Source organism: Lampetra fluviatilis, chromosome 21 (assembly GCF_964198595.1).
Source record: "Lampetra fluviatilis chromosome 21, kcLamFluv1.1, whole genome shotgun sequence".
In the NCBI taxonomy this organism is placed as follows: domain Eukaryota; kingdom Metazoa; phylum Chordata; class Hyperoartia; order Petromyzontiformes; family Petromyzontidae; genus Lampetra; species Lampetra fluviatilis.
The window spans coordinates 3,192,982-3,213,999 of NC_136295.1; the positions used below are offsets into that span (position 1 = coordinate 3,192,982).

Consider the following 21,018-nt stretch of genomic DNA (forward strand, 5'->3'; position numbering starts at 1 on the left):
ATTTGTTTGTCTGTGTTGCCCAGAGAGTTGCGAATTCCTTTGAATGGAACGGTGGCGAAGTGGCTAGCACACTACGCTGGGAACACGACGACCTGAGTTCGTTTCCCGCCCACGGCTAGTGATACCTGAGCTGGTCGTGAGCTCTACCCGAAGTTAAAACACCCACCATACCGTGACGACATGCGGAAAGGAGGCCCTCATCCAGCAGTGGATTATGAAAGGGCTGAAAATTGGCTGACGTGCTAATTTCTATTAAAAAAAAAATGTACCGCAATTATTTTGTTCACTCGGTGATATCCACTTGTTTTTCTTCACTAGGGCTTATGGCACTCAGCGGTGTCTTGGCGAAACAAATACAAATCTCGGGAACTCACTAAAGCTGATTGTCTATAAACGTAGAGCTCTTGTTGAGAGTCATCTGGTGAAGTGGACTAAGCGAGAGAATTACTATCGTGCGTAAGGGGGTGGAATGGGACAATAAAACGATCAAAGTTCGATTGTCCCGGTGTGTCAACAAAGCCGCCAGCTCTGTGTTATCTTATAAGGCAATCGTAGTAACGATAACTCTTTGCCACCCTTTGTCAATCCACTACTGGATAAAAGGGTTCTGTGGCTTGTCATCACGCCCGTTATATATTCGTGTGGGTCGGTTGGTAAAGCGGCGGGCGCAGGACTCAGGGCCGGTACCGCTCGCCACTGAGGTTATCAATTGCCTGGAATCGAACACGGGTTACGAGTTCACACAGCAGTAGTGCGCGAACCGCTGTGCCCACCCCTTACCCACCGCTAACCCACCGCCATAACCCTTAATCCCTGCACAATCAACACGCATTTAGAGTATTTGGCTGCTATACATTTTCCACGTGATAAGCCACTTCGTTGAGCTATCATTTGTGGCCAGGTTGCTTCTGAAAATAATTATGGTCTCACATTTTTCTGGGATTCCTCTTAACGTGTAGGGGGGTCGGCAACTCCGCGTCTCCGGAGCCGCACGTGACTGCTTCGAGACCGTTATTTATCAAGGACCACACCACTGGTGGTCTCGGACACATTCACGTGCATTGGCGGCTCCTGAAACATTGAGGCTTTTTTTTACTGAATATAAAAAAATGGCCGCTCTTGTTATTTTGGTTGCCGACCTCTACCCCTGTCAGAACCGATAGTCTCTCTTATACATCTTTGCGTGTTGACTCTTTGTAAAATAAAAAAAAAACGCCAGTCGCACTGTGTACTTACTGTACTATTGTGCCCGTGTAGTGGAATGCTTATAAACCAGTCGAAGAGGCCAAGTCTACAATAAAGACATGCTCGCTGCCCGGAGGCGTGCGTGAGACCTATGCTCGCGATGAGTCAAGTGGCCCTGTTAGTCAGTCAGCGGCATCGTAAAACCAACGCCGTTATCATCAGCGCGGGTCAGTGTGGGCAATCGGTCAGGTGTGGGTGGGCGGGGGGGGGAGACCCAATATTTGAATTAATCAATTTGCGGAATGCTAAATGTTACGATAAAAACGTGGAACGTAAATTGAGGCATTTCCATAAAAGTTAATATAAAAACCGCGATTTTAAGTAAGTGTTTTTTATTTTACACTGTTGTTCAGAATATATCTCATTGCGGTTGCCAAGAGGGCTCCCTGCCCCATGCTCGTTACGCTACTGCCGAGTTTTTGTTTTTGAACGTTTCGGGCAGCGTAGGTCGTTGGTGAAGCGCTTCACGTGTCGTCGATCTTACAACAACCGCCATTCGCCACTAAGTGGCGGTGACATCACCACGGCGCCTGTGCCAGGCCATGTGCACATTGAGGCCACGTGAAAGTCACAGGGCAGACCCAGGTGCCATGGGTCGACTGACTGTGCCCCCAACTGTGCCAACTTGCTGTGTTTTAACCGCCCAACGCTCCGCTCGTTGTGAGCGTCGCTCCTCGCTATTACACACTCAATACACACTACTCTCTATTACACACTCACGACTATACTACACACTCACTACTGTACGTACGTGTGTATGTTGCACTTCTTTTGCACTGTACACAAGCCAACCTTGCTAACTGGAGGTGCGGTGCAAGGACAACGAAGCTAAACACAACAAAATGTTCTAAAGAAATGAGTTTGTCAATCTACATCATGATTTAAAGCGCAATAGTTCCCAGTGGCTTCCTAATATCGGAAGGAAGGGCGTTCCAGACGGCTGCAGATGTGCACCTGAAAGCACACGATGCAGTGAGACTACTGTCGTTGTATAATGGCGACAGGTTATTGTTTTGTTCAGTCCAACATGTCTATGGCACAGGAACAGATCAGCGGACTGCTGTTGTATGCTACGGAGAGTGAATGATATATATTGTTTTCTTATTCGACTGCACCGGGTTGTTAAGTTACTGCACTATTCTAATCAAGTTACGTCAGGAGCTTAGATGACAATAGCTCTTGTCACGTCATTTGGTAATCCTAGACATTTCACTTCTTGGCCTCAAGCAACATTCACATTAAACCAGCTAAACTAATGGTACCATTTTTATTTATTTGTCGTGTCCCGCAGACCCGTTTAACTGTGCCCCCTTGCAATGTGGAATGATAACAGTGTGTCAACATTGGGTGCATTTGGCTTGGCTAAAGTTTACCCTCGGCCTAAGCAAAAAAGGCTGAATCCAATACAGTACGTCACGTATCCAGCTCGCTGGGAGGGCTGAGGTACAGTGTCGGCGGATATGTGAACACTTATAAATAAAATTATACTAATGGATTACTTAACAGAAATGCAGTGCAAACTTCTCTAAACGTGCGGAGATGTTCTACTTGTACTTCGGAAGTGAGCAAATTCTACACGAGGTTAAAACACAAACGAGCGCGACTGCATGACAATCTGTCAATGTTTGTGAACCCTCTAGAAATTGTCAGTTCGGCAGACAAATTGGTCGAGGCGGATCTATGACTGTTGGACATGCAACGTTGTACTGTGGTGTTTTGGCTGCCTTCCATGTCGAATCGGCTCACTTTGTCTGGGTAAGCAAGATTTGATTGTACCTCTGGGCCCACAGCACAGCATAATGCCGTAGGTATCTCCACATATATATTCTCTGCGAATATATTTTGTTATTCTCTCCAACGAGCCGCTCAATAATTATTTGTTGTCGTGTATTACTATCGTTTTGTGTCGAATTGGGACCCATATCGAGCGGCGAGGCTCCTTGCCCGTAAAAAGTTATTGCTCAAGTCAATAAATACGCGTGAACTTTTGTCGATTATTACAGCTTTAACAGAACTGTTTTGTTGCTGGCAGCCTGACGTCTTGGGCCTTCGTGGGCCCTGTGCACGGCAGGAAAATGTTTTTAAAGAGTAAAATAAAAGTGCTGCCACCGCTTGCCTCTGATAAAGTACAGGAGTCACTCGGTTGAAAGGTCACCGCCACTTATTAGAATCGGCCACGAAGCTCTTTCTCACAGATGTCTTGGCCTCCCGACTGTGTGCTGACACCGATTACCGAGACGCTAACAGACGTGTTGTCACGCACGCGCACGATTGTTGGAGATGCCGATGAAAATCTCTTGCGCGGAATCTGCTATAATCCATGCGCAAACCTGAGTGGAAGATGTTTTTTTTTTTACCAAAACGGCAGTGAATATTTAGGGTTGGATTCACTTTGTTGAAACGGCCGATACGGAATCCACCTCGGTGGAGTAGGTGACGGGGGAGGGGGGGGCATGAGCGCCCCGATTTACCAAAATCACAAACAAAACTTTTTTTGCTAAGACAGGACTCGGAGCTTAATCGGTGTTGTGCCATTTGCAGTATTGTCGAGAGAGCTATGTGAAAAAAATATTTTTAAATACTTTTTTTTTAAACACTTTAATGAAATGTACTGTCCGAGCTGCCCCTCCCCCTGCCCCCATCGCCCCTCCCCTCCTTCCACATCCCCCGCCCCTCGGCGTGTAAATGTGAAAAAAAATATGTTTTGGATTTTTTTATGATAGAATATAGTCTTGTCATCAGTATGACATAGGTATTTCAAGTTTGCAGTCGATAGCACATTGGGAAGTGGGTAAAATTTGAGTTACAAGATTTTTTTTGGAAGATACAACAGACGGAGTGAGTTAAATAAAAGCGTGTAATAATAATACATGGCGTATATCTGTGGCTAAAGGAATGCTGCTGCAAAATCTCAGCCAGTTTGTTATGGAAAGTGTTCAACCGAAACCAAGAGAGAGTTACAGAAAGAATCGAAATGGTAGTGCGTTTTTTTTTATTCCTACATATTATTCCGTACGCGTAATTCATTCCACCTTGACCCGATAACGCGAAGCCTCGCCTCACATCGGCTTGAGTCAGACGTTCGGAACGCCTGGGATTATTTGCACAAGACATCAAGATGGGCCGTGTGCGTCTGATACAAGCGAGCCACGGTGGTGAGATGTTGACTACCTTGCATGGTATACAGGAGGTCATGGGTTCGATCTCGACCCTGACGCCTAATATATTTGGGGTTTGCACGTTTTCCCCGTGGTCACGTGAATTTTTTTCTCCGGTTTTTAGAGTGTTTGGCTGCGAAATATTTCCACGTGATAAGCCACTTGGGTGAGCTATCATTTGTTGCCAGGTCGCTTCTGAAAAATGGCTTTGTAGCTCAGTGGGCCTCATCGGATAAAATAATAATAATACAAAAATTAGTTTAGATTGTTAAGTTGAGGCGAACGTAATAATCATATAAGTTGTACCATCGTGAATGAGGGAGGGTTGGGTGGTGGGTGGGTGGGGATAATTTAAGGGCTGTGGACGACGCAGTGGAGGCATGATGGAACATGCCACCCTGCGGTCCGAACGCCACTCCCTTGGATGCCTTCTCGCCCACGCGCATGTGCGGGACGCAACGCCCAACTCGCTCGCCCACACAGACTCACACAAACACCCCCGCGTGGTGACACAACACTCGCACGCTTAACACTCGCACACCGAAACTCCGACCCACTCGCACACCGAAATGCCGACCCACTCGCACAATGCTTGACCCAAGCGCATGTGCACAAGCTCACAAGCAACGACAACAACAACTGCCGTCCGTTCGCCACTAATTGGCGGTGACATCACCACGACACGTGTATCAGGCCAGGTGCACCTTGAGGCCACGTTACAGTGTAGTAGGTTCACTGGCAAGAAGTCACGGGACAGACTTATGGGTTGAATGACTGAGATGACTGGCAGATGCACCAGCTGTGCCCCCTACTGGGCCAACTTGCTGTGTTTTAGCCGCCCAGCGCTTCTCTCGTTGTTGTGAGTGTCGCTCCTTTGCCCTCCGCCGTTGTTGGAGGGTGACTGCCTCCAACTGCCCAGTAGCTTCCTTCACGATCCTCCTCCACAGAGGCCGATCTTGATACCACTGATATCAGTCACTGGAAAGTCCACTCAGCTCCATATCCTCCAGTATAACATCGGCCCATATCTTCAGCCCATGCCGCACCCGTTTAGCCCCCTCTATCCAGCAAAACAGAAGCCACTTGGGCATGCGGTGAATGGGCATGCGATGAATGGGCATGTGACAGAGGTCGCAACCGGGTACCCGATACCCATACCCTACCCGATACCCGGCTACCCGTACCCGGGTACGGGTACCCGTTTGCGACCCTGGTGCAGCCGGGTACGGGTGCGGATAGGCCGTGAGTCACTGGTGAGTAACCGTTGGTCACTCATTTCCCAACGTCTTGTCTCTTCTCACAATTCAAGTTCCTAGAATCATCCTAACCCGCGCCTGCAACATGGCTTCATCCCAGAGGTCGCAATCGGGTACCCGATACTCATACCCTACCCGATACCCGGCTACCCGTACCCGGCCGGGTATTGGGTACGGGTACCCATTTGCAACCCTGGTGCGGCCGGGTACAGGTAAGGAATCAAAACCCGTTTGCGACCTCTGGCATGCAAACTACATGATGCAACCTCGCTTGCTGGAGGAGCTCACTGATGGGACTGTCCAGATTTTGCAAGGATCTGTGAGCTCACACAATTCAGTCTGAGTAAACCTCGGATGGATTGTAGGCAAGCCAGCCTGAACGTTTCAAAGCGGCCCATATGTTTATTTTAGAGGGGTCCATGGTGTGCAAGCTTAGAGAAGAGATGGCATCACTATGGCCAAGAAGAACGGGAGCTTCATATGGAGGGATAGGCCACATAGCTTCCACATAACGTTGCACAGCTGATGAAAACATAATGCCACCCGACTGATTCAGAGTGATACCTTTGCTGCCAAACCGGAGCTAGCCATAAGCACACTACCCAGGTATGAAACTTCTCAACTCTCTCCACAACTGCCCCATTACTCATGGGGAGTTGAGAGGGTGGGGCATGTTATGACATCAAATACCCAGGGAGGGCCATTGTATTTTTGTGGGGCTGATGGTAAGGCGCATCTCTTTTTGGGAGTGGTAGGCGCACGTTCAACAGTAGAGTCTCCAACTCGTCAGAGTGAGGAGCAATTACCAGATTATCAGCAAACATAATCTGGTAGGACCATAAGGGAGACATGCCTTGACTGCACCCGGGCATCTATCAGCCTCCCATTGTATCTGTTTACTTTCTACGTGACTTTACCGAAAGAACCTAAGAAGAATAAATAGACATTTATTTGGTACAGCCATGGATAGCTTCTCAAGCTATATGGTCAAAAAATATGTTCAGTAATGTCGGAGTCAGAGGGCACCCCTGTCGTATCCCAAGGTGAACATAAATGGCTTTGACTCCCAGCCACGCAACTTTTACCTGGGCCTGCCCAGCATCATGAAGGTCCCCTCAATGATTCTGAGCAGGGGGTCAGGGACCCCCAAAAGCACGAAGAACAACCCAAAGCCCAGGCGTGTTGATGGTATCATAGGCATGACCAGGTCAGTTAAGTAGAGATGTAGGTCCCGTTGAAACCGTACACCACTGCTGTGGCACACAAAGACAACGATCCCCTGATATAGCCTTAACATACTTTTCGAGGCAAGTGCTATTAGTAACACCAATGAAGGCCAGTTTGGCACACCAGGGGGTGGGTGGCCAGCACAACGCCCGGCCACCTTTATCTTCCTAGTGCGAAGTTTACACACGCATTTGAGTGTGAATGTGGATATCTGTGTATGAGCGTGCGTGCGTCATGGGAGCGGTAGTGTAGTGGTTAGCACACTGCGGTACGAAACTGGCGACCTAAGTTCGATTCCCGCGCACGGCCACCAAGACCAGTGACAATTATGTGAAGAGCTCTTGGGCCTCCCCTAGGTCGACTTAGCCTCAAATGAGTACCTGGTGCGGTGTGTGAGCATCCCTACTGGGGATACAAAGGCGGCTGGGCGTGATGCTGGCCACCCACCCCCTCGTGTACTGTTCCAGCCTCCATAGGTTCTCGTTAACAGCACTTTCGCCAACAGTCTGTTAAGGCTTTACGGGGGATCTTTGTCCGTTGTGCGTGCTTCTGTATGTGGAAGTGGGCGCCTGTGCTCAAGGCTAGTGGTAGGCGCACGTTTGAAATGTTCAGTGCCGTAACGTGTTTGTAGTTGCCGATCTGAACCACAGGCGCACGACCGCAATAACAATGCTGTGCCGTGTGTGTGAGTGAGCGAGCGAGCTTGTGTACAAGCCCACACATTTATAGGTAATTCACTTGCGCTCCCGCGTCTGGTTCTGTGTATTAACGCAGTTACTTGCTCGCTCCTGCTGCTACTTCTGCTGCTGCCGCTGCTACCACCGCTGCTACTGCCGCTGTTGCTACTGCTGCCACCCACGCCACTGCTGCTGCCGCTGCTGCTGCTGCCGCTGCGTTATCTCCGCTGGGTTTGCTTCGGTTCCCCAGCGTTTGGCAGCAGAACAGCGAGGGCCATGCGTGGCAGAGACAAGTCTGGGCAGGAGGCCCGCGCCACGGCATCGCGGCTGCACGGAGGCATCGCCCAGCTGCGCGCCGAGCTCCAGGAGATCCGCCGCTTGCAGGTGACACTCGCGGCACCGGAGATATTGGGGGCATTGGTGACATTGGTGACACTGGTGACAATAGCTAGAAAATGGAAATTTTAAAGCTCGCCTCTTCTCCATTGCCCATCATCTTCCTCTTCCCTCCCCCCGCCCCTCCACTTCTTCCCATCCCTCCCTTACTCTTTCCTAAGCCCCAACTGCCCACCCTCTGTCGCGGTCACCCATTCCTCATCGCTTGCAAGCCTCCTGCCATCTCAATAGTATATTTGCGAGAACCGTTTTTTTTATGTTATTCACCTTCATCAAAGGTATTAAATACAATCAATCAAGTGCCACTAACAATTACAGCAACAGTTGAGCACGTAGGCTTTTACAATCAATATTATTCGTAATAAAATTCTGTCAAAATCGCCCGATGATGCTGGCTGTAATTGCCAGCGAAACGTCACCGTACTCAAATTGTAAATGTGAATTTACTCTCCAACGCATCGGTGTGCTGAAGTGTTAACTAATTGGCACGTTTTGTTTACGTGACAAACCTTACCAGTTGGCTGCGTTGGGTGGTGGTGGGATAACGACACATTTATATTTACGCGATCTAACCCAAAAATAACCGTTCAGTATGAATAACAGCAGCGGCAGCAGCGGCATGACGGCGTGGCGTCCTCTCTCTGTGTCTCCCTCGTGATGCAGCTGAGCCAGCGGGCGGCGTGGCAGGCCACGGTGGCTTCCGTGCGGCAGGAGATCGCGGGCCGCCTGGCGGGCGAGGCGGCGCGGGCCGCACGGGATGAGCCCGCGCGCAGGCTGCGTGCGCAGGCCGAGGAGGGGCGGCAGGCATACGTGGAGAGGCAGCGTGCGGCACAGCACCGCCTCAGGTAGGGCCGGCCCGGGGGAATCCCGGGGTGCCGGGTTCGTAACAAAGATCCCCCCCCCCCCCCCCTCCTGTATGGCCTGTAACAGAGACTGTTGGGGCAAGTGCTGTTAGCGGGTAGCACCTATGAAGGCCAACACAGCGCGTGAGGTGGGTGGGTGGCCAACACTACATCCGGCGGTGATGTTGACTAATCGTCACCAGCTACTCATTTGAGGCTGAGTACCTGCTGGGAGGCCCAGGACCGCTTCAGATGATCGTCACCGGCGATGGCCGTGAGTGGGAATCGAATTCGGGTTTGCCGGGTTTCTTAGCGCAGCGCGCTGACCGCGACGCCACCGATCGACAAACAACCACCAACCACCACCTCGCTACCAGCTACCCGCCGCCATGTCCCGCATTCGCTGCACAGTAGAGACACGCAGCCACCTCGGGGATCTGCCCTCACGATATCACCCCGCCCCCCGTGCTCATGGATCTCGTGGAGACCACTCCACGGGGGCGAGGAGATGTTATCTCCCTCGCCTGGTATGCAGGAGGGTTGCGGGTTCGATCCCAACCCTGATGTTGCCTCTATATCCGAGTTTGCACGTTCTCTCCGTGGTGGTCGTGTGGACTTTTCAACGGGTCCTCCGGTTTTCCCATCCACATTTAGGAACGTGCGTTTAGATTACTTGGCTGCTGCTATAAAAACAAATCCCACGTGAGATGTGATGATTATCGGCCGCTTCGATGAGCCATCATCTGTGGGCAGGTCGCCGCTAAAATCATCTAACAGCTCTGTGGGCTTTACTTGGTGAATAAAGTAGTTTCGTTTTACGTTTAAGAAGTTCCCACTAACCTGCCCTCCCCCCATCCTGCAAACGTGTCTCACGATTGGCACGTTTGGCTACTTGCGACCCGAAAGAAGTTCTGCATGCATACAAGCGCAGCAGTTTTTCCGAATCACATCCACCGCACTCAGCTGCCACATTCTCCTCCGGACAGCTGCATTGCTTACCCGGTCTTGCCATGCAAATCCTCGGCATCTGCCTCGGGCACCTGTGCTTAACTGCCAATGACTTCTGTTCAATCTGCATACATTCCCTCCTCTCTGCCATCTCTTGTCACTGCCAATAAACGACTGTACTTCGTCTTGGCTTTAGGCTTGGGTATTACCGCTGCACATGCATGCATCCACTCCACTGCTGGATAAGAAACCTCCTCATGCCATGCGGGTGGTGGAGGCTACGTGACCATACTTCACCATGCTCGCTCAGCGCAGGGTTGGTGAAGGCGGGACGCATAGACGTACAGTGAAACGAGGGATTTAGCTTCACCACGTAGCCTCTCAGCAGCCCCGTAGCACCTGTTGTGCACGATGGTCACCCACGCAGGGCCCAAGGCTGCTTGGCTACCGAGATCTAAAGAAAGCGGGCACATTCCAGATGAGTGGGTCATAGGCGATGCATATATTTACGCTATATTGTGATGGGTTTTTTTTTATTACGCATGTAACCCCGCTCCCTCTACTCCCTGAAGTTCCTCTTCCCTCGCCTTCCGCTTCCCACTCGGTGGGGCAGCAGCGAGCCCAATGTCCCCCTCCTCTAAACTCGGGGCCACAGCGTTCGGGAATTCTGTCTCGCGGAGTTTCTGTACCCCCCACACACGCCGCGGTTTGTGCTCTGTACCGGGCTCCAACTGAAAACTAATCGTGAGAAAAAAAATACAGCGTTGGCATGCTCAGCAGTAAGGTTTAACTATGACAATTGGTTCAGTGATTTGATCTTTTAATTAAAATAGGAGAGCGCTATTTTTGCCATGCACGTGTTACGCGCTGGGAATGAAATTGTGAGCGCTTTGTCGGTCGTGCGCGCTGATACAGCGGTGCGATCAAATGACGAAAAGGCCGCTCGCGTTACCCCCATCGTGTTGCAAAAGGATTGCCATCCAATTACAGTGACATCATTGGATTAGGGAAATTAAACCGTAATGAGCGCGACAGCCCGTTTTTGGCGAGTGTCGTCTCTCCGTGCAGCTGTTTTATTTGGCCACACTTTGCCCTCGTCATGATGGGCGAAGCTGCCGGTGTATTTGGGTGCCGCGATGGCGAGATGTTTACTACCTCACCTGGTATACAGGAGGTCGTGGGTTCGATCCCGACCCTGATGCCTGAAGTATATTTGGAGTTTGCATGTCTCTCTCGTCCTGTGTTGGGATGGATTTTTCTCCGAATTCTCCGGGCTTTTCCCCTCCACATTTAGATTCAACATGCAATTTAGACTATTTCGCTGCTATAAATTTCCTCGTGATAAGCCACTTTGTTGAGCTGTCGTTATTGATTGCCAGGTCGCTTCTGAAAAAGAGCTACATAGCTCAATGGGCCTTACCTGTTGAAACAAAAATAGTGTTAGTGTTTAACGATAGTTATTCATCACTGAGCTCTTGGGCAATAACCCTTTGATGAATTTTCCCTTTTTTTTCTATCTGTCTGAAAAGTCCCCAACAGCAAAACAAAGATGACACTCGAATTTAAGTCGCGTCGGATCATCTCTGCGAGAGGCACCGTGCCCTGTCCCTACAGGCGCACAGACAGAGTTGATGCCTTGACGCTTTCAACATCAGTTGGAAAACATTTAAAATGAGGCAAAAACTTTCAAAGAAACGTGTTGTAGAATCGTGACAGTCAATTGGAGGATGAGGAATTGTTACATGCCTACTCGTTCACTTAGCGGTTACTGGCCCCCAGACAAAAGGCGTGTGGATTACATAGTTTCTCCACATGCTCAATTGAGCATTGGGCAGTGCACATCATCCCCCATCGGCAGCAACTTCCATGTTCCAATTACCGGGCGTGGTCTCTCCATTGACCAGCCGCTGTTGACTCGTCGATGGACGACGGGCCGAGCCGATGCCATCACCGCGATTTGGACTCTCTCGTTGGTGAGATTCATCCGGCGGCTCGCGCCCTAAACTCATCACGCCCAGTTTAAAATACCCGGTTCACCATAGTGGAGCTGCCCCAATGCTGGTGACCAATTCCCACAATAATAATGTTTATTTTTCTTAAACCGGAAGTGCCTGCCACAGAAAATAGGTGTAGTTGGGCCAGTCGCCCATTTGCCGTACTGTCTGCCATAGCTACCAGGCGTGTAATGATACATCGATTCATCTATTTAATTTTATTGTTTAATTGTCCTCTAAGCCGACTGATACACGCATCGGCTTGTGATGCGGGGATCCATTGTTCGTGATACTTGATAATTATTGGTAATAATGTGCAATTGTTACATTCAGGCTAATGGAGTGAGCGAAACTGTACACGCCCCTGCCGTCATAAACAGCAAATATAATACCAGTAAAATATAAACTTGACTCGAATTTAGGGTCTCCACACCTTTTCCACTGCAGACCATACAGCACCATGTTTCTCAGACGGCTTAGGTCTGTAATAGCTGTAAAGGTCACTGGGATAAAGTGAAAAAAAGAATACCGGCACCAGATCTCTACAATACCAGCACAAATGAATTTCCTGCCACCTGAACACCGATGCCAATTCCCAGACTGCTGGCATCCCTTACCCTGCACCGTAACATTTCCTCACGTCGCTGGTGGGAGTGGCAGCTTACATGACTAAGAGGACCCAACAGCACATCCTGTGGGAGTCACAAAACAAAGACAAAGTCGCCCCGTATAGCCTTAACAGAATTTTGGGGAAAGTGCTGTTAACGAGCACCTGTCAAGGCCGGCACGGTGCACGAGGGGGTGATTTGCCAGCACCACGCCCGGCCCCCTTTGTCTCCTGAATTATGATGATGTTTACACACCACAACAGATACTCACTTGAGGCTGAGTAAACCTAGGGGAAGCCCAGGAACGGCTAAAACAATCGTCACACAAAACATTAGCAGCCGTCATTCTCCACCAAGTGGCGGTGATGTCACCATGGCGCTTGTGCCAGGCTAGGTGCACTTTGAGGCCACTTCAAACACACACACTCGTGAAATGTGGCCAATCTACTAACTTCACCTGCAAAGCAATGGGTCACACCCAGCCGTTTAAAACAAAATGATGGCACTCTGCATTATAAGGGCACCCTCATTATACACACATTTCTTGCCACAAATGAACCACAATTCTTAGCTGATCTTGTCAGGGAGCATAAACCATCACGTGAACTCTGGTCATCATCGCAGCAGCGGCTCTTTTTGTTTCGCCATCTAACAAAGACGGTCACCGCATCGCGCGCTTTCAGATGCGCTTCTGCGGCCGTCTGGAACGCTCTTCCTTCCGATATTAGGAAGCCACTGGGAACTATTCACTTTTAAATCTAGATTGAAAACTCAGTTTTCTCGAACTGCTTTTGTGTTTCAGTATGTTGTCCCCCTCCCCCGCACCTCCGATTAGCACAGTTGGCTACATATGGTGCGAAACAAGTTCAACATACACACACACATATGGGCCCCCCCAACCCCATCCATTGCCAATCCCCTCCTCCTCCCACTCCCACTGCTAGAAAGCTTTTAAGTCCCACACCCGTTCCCGATTATTCCAGAGTTCCAGATAATTCCGAAGTTCAACATACATCAATACTCGCCATTCGCCACGGCACCTGTGCCAGGCCAGGTGCACTTTGAGGCCGCGTGAAGTGTCGAAGGCTCGCTGGCAGAAGGTCACGGGACAGACCCAGCAGGTGCCTTGGCTTGGCTGACTGAGATGACTGGTAGATGCACCAGCTGTACCCCCCTACTGTGCCAACTTGCTGAATTTTCTCTGCACACACACACATACATAAAAACGCACATACATACGTACACATTTTCAATGTCCACGTGTGACATTGGCTGGCTACAGCAGCGGCCGGCGTGGTGATGATGGGACACTCCTCCTTGGGCTGCTCTTGATCATTTAGTTGAAGTGGCACGACCGACGAACGAGCCCACGGACTTCGATTCTTTGGGAGAAACCCCCCCCCCCCCCTTTTGCCGGAATATCAAGAAGATGATAAACAAAATAGGCTTTACCCTTTCTGGCAAGAATACATGAGGTGTTAAGATGTTCAAACGCCCAAACGTTGCCATGTTTTACCACAAGCAGTGAACCTTATGGTGGGATCCCGGGGTCCCGAATAAACGGAAGTCAAAATTGTTATTAATTTATTTTTGGCGACTCCGTCCCACCGCGCACATAAACGCCGCGACCCTCGTGGCCCGGATCATTCTGTATGTCATGTCATGTCCAAGCGCAGCAGCCGGGACGAATGCACAGAAGAGCTGAACAAGCGAAAGCACGCCATGCTCGGGTATGGGCAGGATCATAAGTCTTATCCAAAGCTGCTCAAACTGCCAACACGACTTAAGTCCTTTATCTGTCATAACGGTATATGCATAATACAGTGAAACTGCTCTCTTATCTTCATTGTTATTTGTGACCAATGTCTGCAGCCAGGATCAATCGATGACAATCCTATTACCTGCAGATATTTAACAGATGAGATGCGTTGCACCGTTAATTCCTCCTGTTTGATAGTACTTCTCTTGTCCGTATGCATCTGTGCAGATAGGTTTTTTTGCGGTTAAGCCACATACCGCTCGTATCAATGAGGATAAGAGGAGCGGCGACCCACTACTCTGTAGAGTAACATTGGTTACAATATGAACAGCGCATTGAAAACGCGCACTATTTTACGTACTGTTTATAAAGTGTGTTCACAAATCCACACTGAGAAACACGATGATTGACCGAGGGGTGTAAATTATTTTTTCAATAGTGTACTTAAATAGAGGTACTGCAGGTAAGTAGTTTTCAGTTTTAAAGGCATAGTTTAACAAGACAACACTTGCCACCATCCTTCAAACCCATTGGTGATAAAGAGCAAAGTTTTAATTTACATTTTAATATAATGTTTATGTGAGAGCCGGGGGCTTATGGGACCCCGGGCTCCCGCCATAAGGCTCATGTGTTGGTTAATGCAGACGTGTAACGCCTTGTGATAAGTGCCTATTTGGTGTTTGAACATCTTTGATGACAGCTCAACTCGCCGGCGCTGCAGGGGCGGCACGATGCATTGTTGGTTCGCGTGTCAGGCCACCGGATGATTCTGACTAACTCTCTTGTCGGCATGAGCCCTCCGCCACCCGAAGCAGCCAAACAAAATTGATCGCCGCGAGCGCTTATCGACGCGACAATTATCGTCCCAGCTCGCCCTGGTCGGGCCGCACAAACGACGCTCGCACAAACAGACGCAGACTAATCGCGGTGCTACTCTCACCCCCCCCTCTGCCCCCTCTGCCGCCCCCACCTCCCGCACCCCTCCACTTCCCGCCCCCTACACCCTCCGCCGCCGCCCGCCGTGACCGCGACAGCGAGCTGGAGGAGGCCATGGAGACGCTGCGCTCGAGGGCGTCCCTGCCGGGAGTCGTCTCGCTGGCGGACGTGGACGAGGGGGGCGAGCTGCTGCGCCAGCTCGAGGAGGAGACGTCCGCGCTGCAGGGTGAGGCGCCGGCTCGCTTGGCCGCGTGCGGCGCGGAGGGAGTTGGGGGTGTGCGTGCACGACAACCGTGGAGGCGGTGGGGGGTTGGTGGATCGTCGCCACTCACGTCGTGCAACTGTCTTGCTCTGCGCGTCGGGGAGGTGCCCCCCCCCTTGTACCCTCGCTCGCCAGCGGAAGGCAGTACAGCCGCTGCGAACTTCCAGCTGTTCCAGATGTGAAGCTTTCGTGACTGCAAGGATTCATACTCTTAGTTTTTTCGGTAAAGTCACGTCGGTTGTTACAGGAAATCTGGCTGTGACTGTCCCACCTGATGACGGAGACTTGAGTTGCCTCCGAAACGTCGTGAATTTTATTATTTGATTTTTATTAATTTTTATTTCATTTTTTACCTACGTGACTTTACCGAAAAAACTAAGAGTATGAATCCCAGCTGTTCCGTCCGTGTGGGATTGAGTGTTGCCACCTCGCACAGTTTTCTCTCTTCACGCCGATTTCCTCCCACGTGTATGAACACTCGTTGGCCGAAAACATATCGATATGTAAAGGACCGCAGAGCTTGGGCGATTGTTGGCACCGGCTCGCCGCCTTTGGCAGTCGTCAGCGGCTCCTCGCGCCTCCGAGTCGTCGATCCGTCTCTCCGAGAGCGAGCGGATACTGTGCGGCGTGTTACAGGTTGGAATTATCGTGATTATAACGAACAGCGGGGAAAGATAATTATTATAATTGTAAATTAAAAGCCGGGGAAAACACGTTTGGACGGTTTGTCAAGGGGGAGCAACATGGAATGGCGTGACCTGGAAACAGGTTGATAACCCATGTACATTTATATGATAATTTCATTTTATAGAGCGTCATTTGTGCAATTGCATCTCACAACGCTGCACATCAATTAGCCGGTCCCTTACACAAACAATACAAAAACAAAACCCCCACTTACTTAGCAAATCAAATACTAAAAGTTGAAAACATTCGAAAAAAAACTTTTCCTTATGACGACCGCTTGTGTTGCGATCAAAAATCGTGGTTTTAGTTTTTTGTTGTTATTTTCTTTGAACCTATCTATGTGACTTTACTGAAAGACCCAAGGAATCTACATCATGAGGCCTCCTTTGCCAGTACCAAAATGTAAGAATAGGTTTTTCCCCTTTTTTCTGGCAACAAAACTGAAACCTTTTTACGAGGAATCATGTCTGCATAAACCACAATACTTGTGGTCACAAAGCAAACAAAAAACATACTCTGATAATATATGCATTGTCATTGAAACTGATTAGTCTACACCGGAGACAGCTTTTTTTTGAGCCTCGTCTCAAACGGTGTTCTGGCAAAGGAGATCCCATAATGTAGATGCTCACCCCGAGCTCTCATTACTCTGATAGGGCAATCTCTTTGAGCTGTACGCCTTTTGGCGTCCTCTGGTCTAATACCGTTTGAGACGAGACTCAAAAGAAAGCTGTCTCTGGTGTAGACCAATCAGTTTCAAGGACAATGCCAATATATTATCAGAGTATGTTTTTTGTTTGCATTCTGACCACAAGTATTGTGGTTAATGCAGACGTGATTTATCGTAAAAAGGTTTCAGTTTTGTTGCCAGAAAAAAGGGGAAAGAATTTGAATACTTAAACAACTAGAAAAAAATGCCAATAACAAGAAAGTGATCATCACAGAGACAATACATTAAAAGAAATAAACCCGTTCGGTCTCCATGAACCCCAGACCACGATCCCAACATTTAGCCGTTTATAGGGGAACCTTCCCAAGAGGGGTGCTGGTGTGGCCAAAACGTTACGAGGCGAGTTGGACCATAATATAAACGCCTATTTTTCCAGCGTATGCCTGGATATATCTTCAGAGAAAAAACGATGTTCCCTTCATTGGCCCACTGTGCAGTTCACTTTTGATGGGGGGGTGGGGGGTTATCTCTCCACAGATGGCCGCCGACAGTGACCTTAATAATTCAACTTCTTTAAATCGAATTATATTCAACAATGAGACTGTGAGGGTTGGTCGGAGCTTTTTTTCCAGAATGCTCTTCAGTTGCCTCTGATGTGGTAACCGTTCTGGCATTAATTTTCTGTTCAGCTCACGGTGTACCCATTCTTTATGTTCACCCTTCATCCTGACCCCTCCCTCCATCCAACCGAACCACACCCTCACCCCAATCTCTTTGCTCTCCTGCACTCCCGTTCCCTGTTTCCTGTCCCCCCAACTCCCCGTCTCTCCCGTTCCCCACGTCTCTCCCATTCCCCATGTCTCTCCCATTGTCCCCATCTCTTCTGTGCCCCCATATCTCCTGTCTCTCCCATTCCCCACGTCTTTCCCATCCCCCCCTTCTCTCTCACCACTCCCGTTCCCCACGTCACTCCCGTCTCTCTCCCATTGACACCATCTCTTCCGTTCTCCCCGGCACCGCAGGGCAATTCCCGACGATGCAGTCGCGCATGCAAGGGCTCCTGCGCGTCGAGGTGGAGGCCATGAAGTTCCTCAAGGACGAGCCGCACAAGCTGGACGAGCTGCACAGGGGCTGCCGCAACCTCGCGTCCACCCTTGTTCTCCTGCGCAGGTGAAGTCCCTCCCCCACCACCCCCACCCACCCCTCCCCCACCACCCCCCCCTCCCCCACCCACCCCCCCTCCCTCACCACCCCCACCCCCCCCTCCTCCCACACCACCCCACCGCACCCGTCATATAGAGGAGCTGGTTCCCGTCGTAGGCACATGGAATTTTCGCAAAGCCACCTCCAAAAATGCAAAGCTCGTTTTTGCGCGAGACGCCATATCAGTGTGTTTTTATTTTCTCATTTAGCTTGAGCTGCCAAAAAAATCTGCCAAGGTCGGGCGTGTGGCCGGGTGGGTTGGCCGTGGCATCACGGGTGTTATAGGCTACGGGGGCTACGTTTTTGTGGGCAGTGCAGCGCAATCCATTGTTAGTACAGCGCAGTAGGGTGGCCACTCGATTTGTATGCAGAGAAGGGAAGTTTCAGTTTCTTAGGATCACACCAATCCTCTTAAGTTTGTTAGTCTCGGTGTAGAACTCAACCGCTTTTATCCCCGTTCATATTTACAGGTTGCTCAGCGTCCCCTGCTCCTCTTCTCTGCATCTGTGCCGACACTACGCTTGATTAATCAGAGTTGTATGGTGCATTGATGTATAATTTAATTCATATTCAGCGACTTACCATTTTCTCTATATTACGCTATAGATGACCGATGTATGAAATTATTGTGCATTGTGATTATAGTGCACTGCTGCTGCTATTGTTAATCCGGCTGTTATGGATTGGCTTATGCAGCTAGCGAAGGATGCTAGGTTTAGCGATGTGTGTTGTGTGTGTCGCTATTGTAAACTTTTAATCACATTTTTTTGGAAAAAACTGTTACGTTGTTTATATAGCATTGTTTTAGTAAGTTTTAGAGGGGCTTGGTTTGGCCCGATTTTTTTTATTTAGTATAGATTTATACTTAAAATTTTGATCTGTATCGTATTATGATTGTTATTGTGATCAAACATCGAAAGGGAATTTTTTGCACTTTTTGTACGCAGCATGGTGGTGCTTTTTTCTGTAGGATTTCATTGTTGACGTATGCGATATTAAGATTTGTGTACAATTAATTTTAGGTGTATCTTGTAATTGTATTGTTTGTTGCGGTTGAACCCAAATCAAGAGCCGAATGGCTCACAGGGTAAATCCTAATAAATGAAACTGAAACTCCGACTGGAACATCTGTGAGATAAAGAGCTTCATGGCTCATCGGATTCCTCCTGCAGTCTCAATAAAGATTCTGATTCGATGGCTGTGCTGCACCCACTAAATGTTGACCGATCGTCGTTTAAAACTGGCAGTTGGTTCAGGTTAACAGCAAAATAAATGCAACCAGGAGGGTGTGACCTTGACATTCACAAACTTGAAATTTCAAAATAAAGGGGTTTTTATGGGTTAGATCGCGTAAATATAAATGTGTCGTTAAACCCACCACCAACACCAACCGACGCAGCCAAATTAGTAAGGTTTGTCACGTAAACAAAACGTGCCAATTAGTTACTACTTCAGCACTCCCGATTGGTTGTGTGTTGGGGAGTGAAACCCACAGCATTTTTCTATTCGAGTACTGTGACGTTCTCGCTGGTCATTACAACCAGCTTCCTCGGGCGGTTTGCCAGCATTGTGAAGGAAGCCTTCCTGCTTCCGTGGCACCCTTACTGCACAGTGCACATCTACGCTCTCTTCGCCAACTACCCCCCCCCCCCCAGCCAACGTGGTGAAGTACGGTCAAAACAGCCTCTACGACGCTCGTGACGTGGTGGACGCCCTCGTCCGGTCGTCGATTAAAGAAGCCCGACTAATTGCACCGTCTCTCCTGCTGTTTCGTGTCCCCCCCCCCTCCCATCTGTAAACAATCGCAGGTCCATCGTCGAAGGAACCCCGGTAAACGAGCCAGAGAAGCCACCACCTGCTGTGCCTGAACCGGACCTCGATCCGGTTGTCCAGTGCGACGCGTACATGCCACACTTTGCCAGCAGCCACCGGAGCGTGCTGTCGCAGCAGCAGCAGCAGCAGGAGCTGGAGCAGCAGAAGCAGCTTCAACAGCAGCTGGAACAGCAGAAGCAGCTGCAGATTCAGCAGCAGCAGAAGCTGCTTCAACAGCAGCAGGAACAGCAGAAGCAGCTGCAACAGCAGCAGGAACAGCAGAATCAGCTTCTGCAGCAGCAGAGGCTGCTTCATCAGCAGCAGGAACAGCAGAAGCAGCTTCAGCAGCAGCAGAAGCTGATTCAACAACAGCAGGAACAGCAGAAGCAGCAGCTTCAGCAGCAGCAAGAGGAACAGCAGAAGCAGCTGCAGCTTCAGCAGAAGCAGCAGCAGGAACTTGAGAAGAAGCTGCAGCATCAGCAACAGCAGCAGCAGCAAGCAGTGACATCAACAATGGAAGTTACGACGCTTGCGGATGTCGTTGTCCAGAACAGAACTGTGCACGTCACGAGAACGGAGGTGAATGGGTCGGAGGAGGTCACACGTACAGAGGTCAGGAGGTCGGAGGTCACTCCGAGCGGGGCCTCCGGGGCGGAGGATGGCGCGGGGAGCGAGGCACCGCTGGCTGCCGCGGGCGGCCCCGAACGCGCCGACAGGGCGGAGGTGGAAACGATCACGGTGTTCCTCGCGCAAGTGTCCGACGTTCCGGAGCGCGGGCTTGAAGCAGAGGAGGAGCCCCCGGCGACCGTGCGGGCGGCCCCCACGGCCGCGAGCGAGCGCGACGACAATGGAGCGGCGGAAGCCGGCGCCGCCGCTGTCGGCGAGGGGAAGCCGGAGAAGAGGGACACCGGCAATCGGCGCGTGAGCTTCGCCAAAGATCTCGACGCGCCGACGCGCGAAACCAGCAGCAAGACGACCGGTGAGAAAACTGCCCTCGCGCCGATCGATCGCCGCCGAGTCGTGTGTATGTAGGTGTGTGTGTATGCGTGGAACATCTTCGACGGTTAGAAACATTTAGGCTGGCCTGACTACGATCCATCCTGGGTTTAACCAGGCTGGATTGTGTGAGGAGCTCACAAATCCTTGAAAGATCTGGGCAAAGACCCATTGGTGAGCTCCTCCGGCAGGCAAGGCTGCGTTGGCTGGGTCATGTAGCCCGCATGGACAGCCACCGCATGCCTAAACAGCTTTTGTTCGGCCGGATTGAGGGTGCAAAACGGGCGCGGCACGGGCTAGAGAAGAGATGGACTGCGCTATGAGCCCGGCGACCCACCATCG

At 50.2% G+C, this 21,018-nt stretch overlaps 1 protein-coding gene across 2 annotated transcripts in view; it reads left to right on the plus strand.

Annotated features, from left to right (window-relative positions):
• Positions 1–21,018, plus strand: part of LOC144938137 (uncharacterized) — a 96,508-nt gene that overhangs the window by 62,610 nt on the left and 12,880 nt on the right. For both annotated transcript variants that reach the window (XM_078865858.1, XM_078865859.1), the window contains exons 9-13: positions 7,814–7,947; positions 8,623–8,804; positions 15,145–15,272; positions 17,688–17,835; positions 19,677–20,659. In XM_078865858.1, the coding sequence (XP_078721984.1) occupies positions 7,814–7,947; positions 8,623–8,804; positions 15,145–15,272; positions 17,688–17,835; positions 19,677–20,659 (1,575 nt within the window). The remainder of the gene's footprint in view (positions 1–7,813; positions 7,948–8,622; positions 8,805–15,144; positions 15,273–17,687; positions 17,836–19,676; positions 20,660–21,018) is intronic.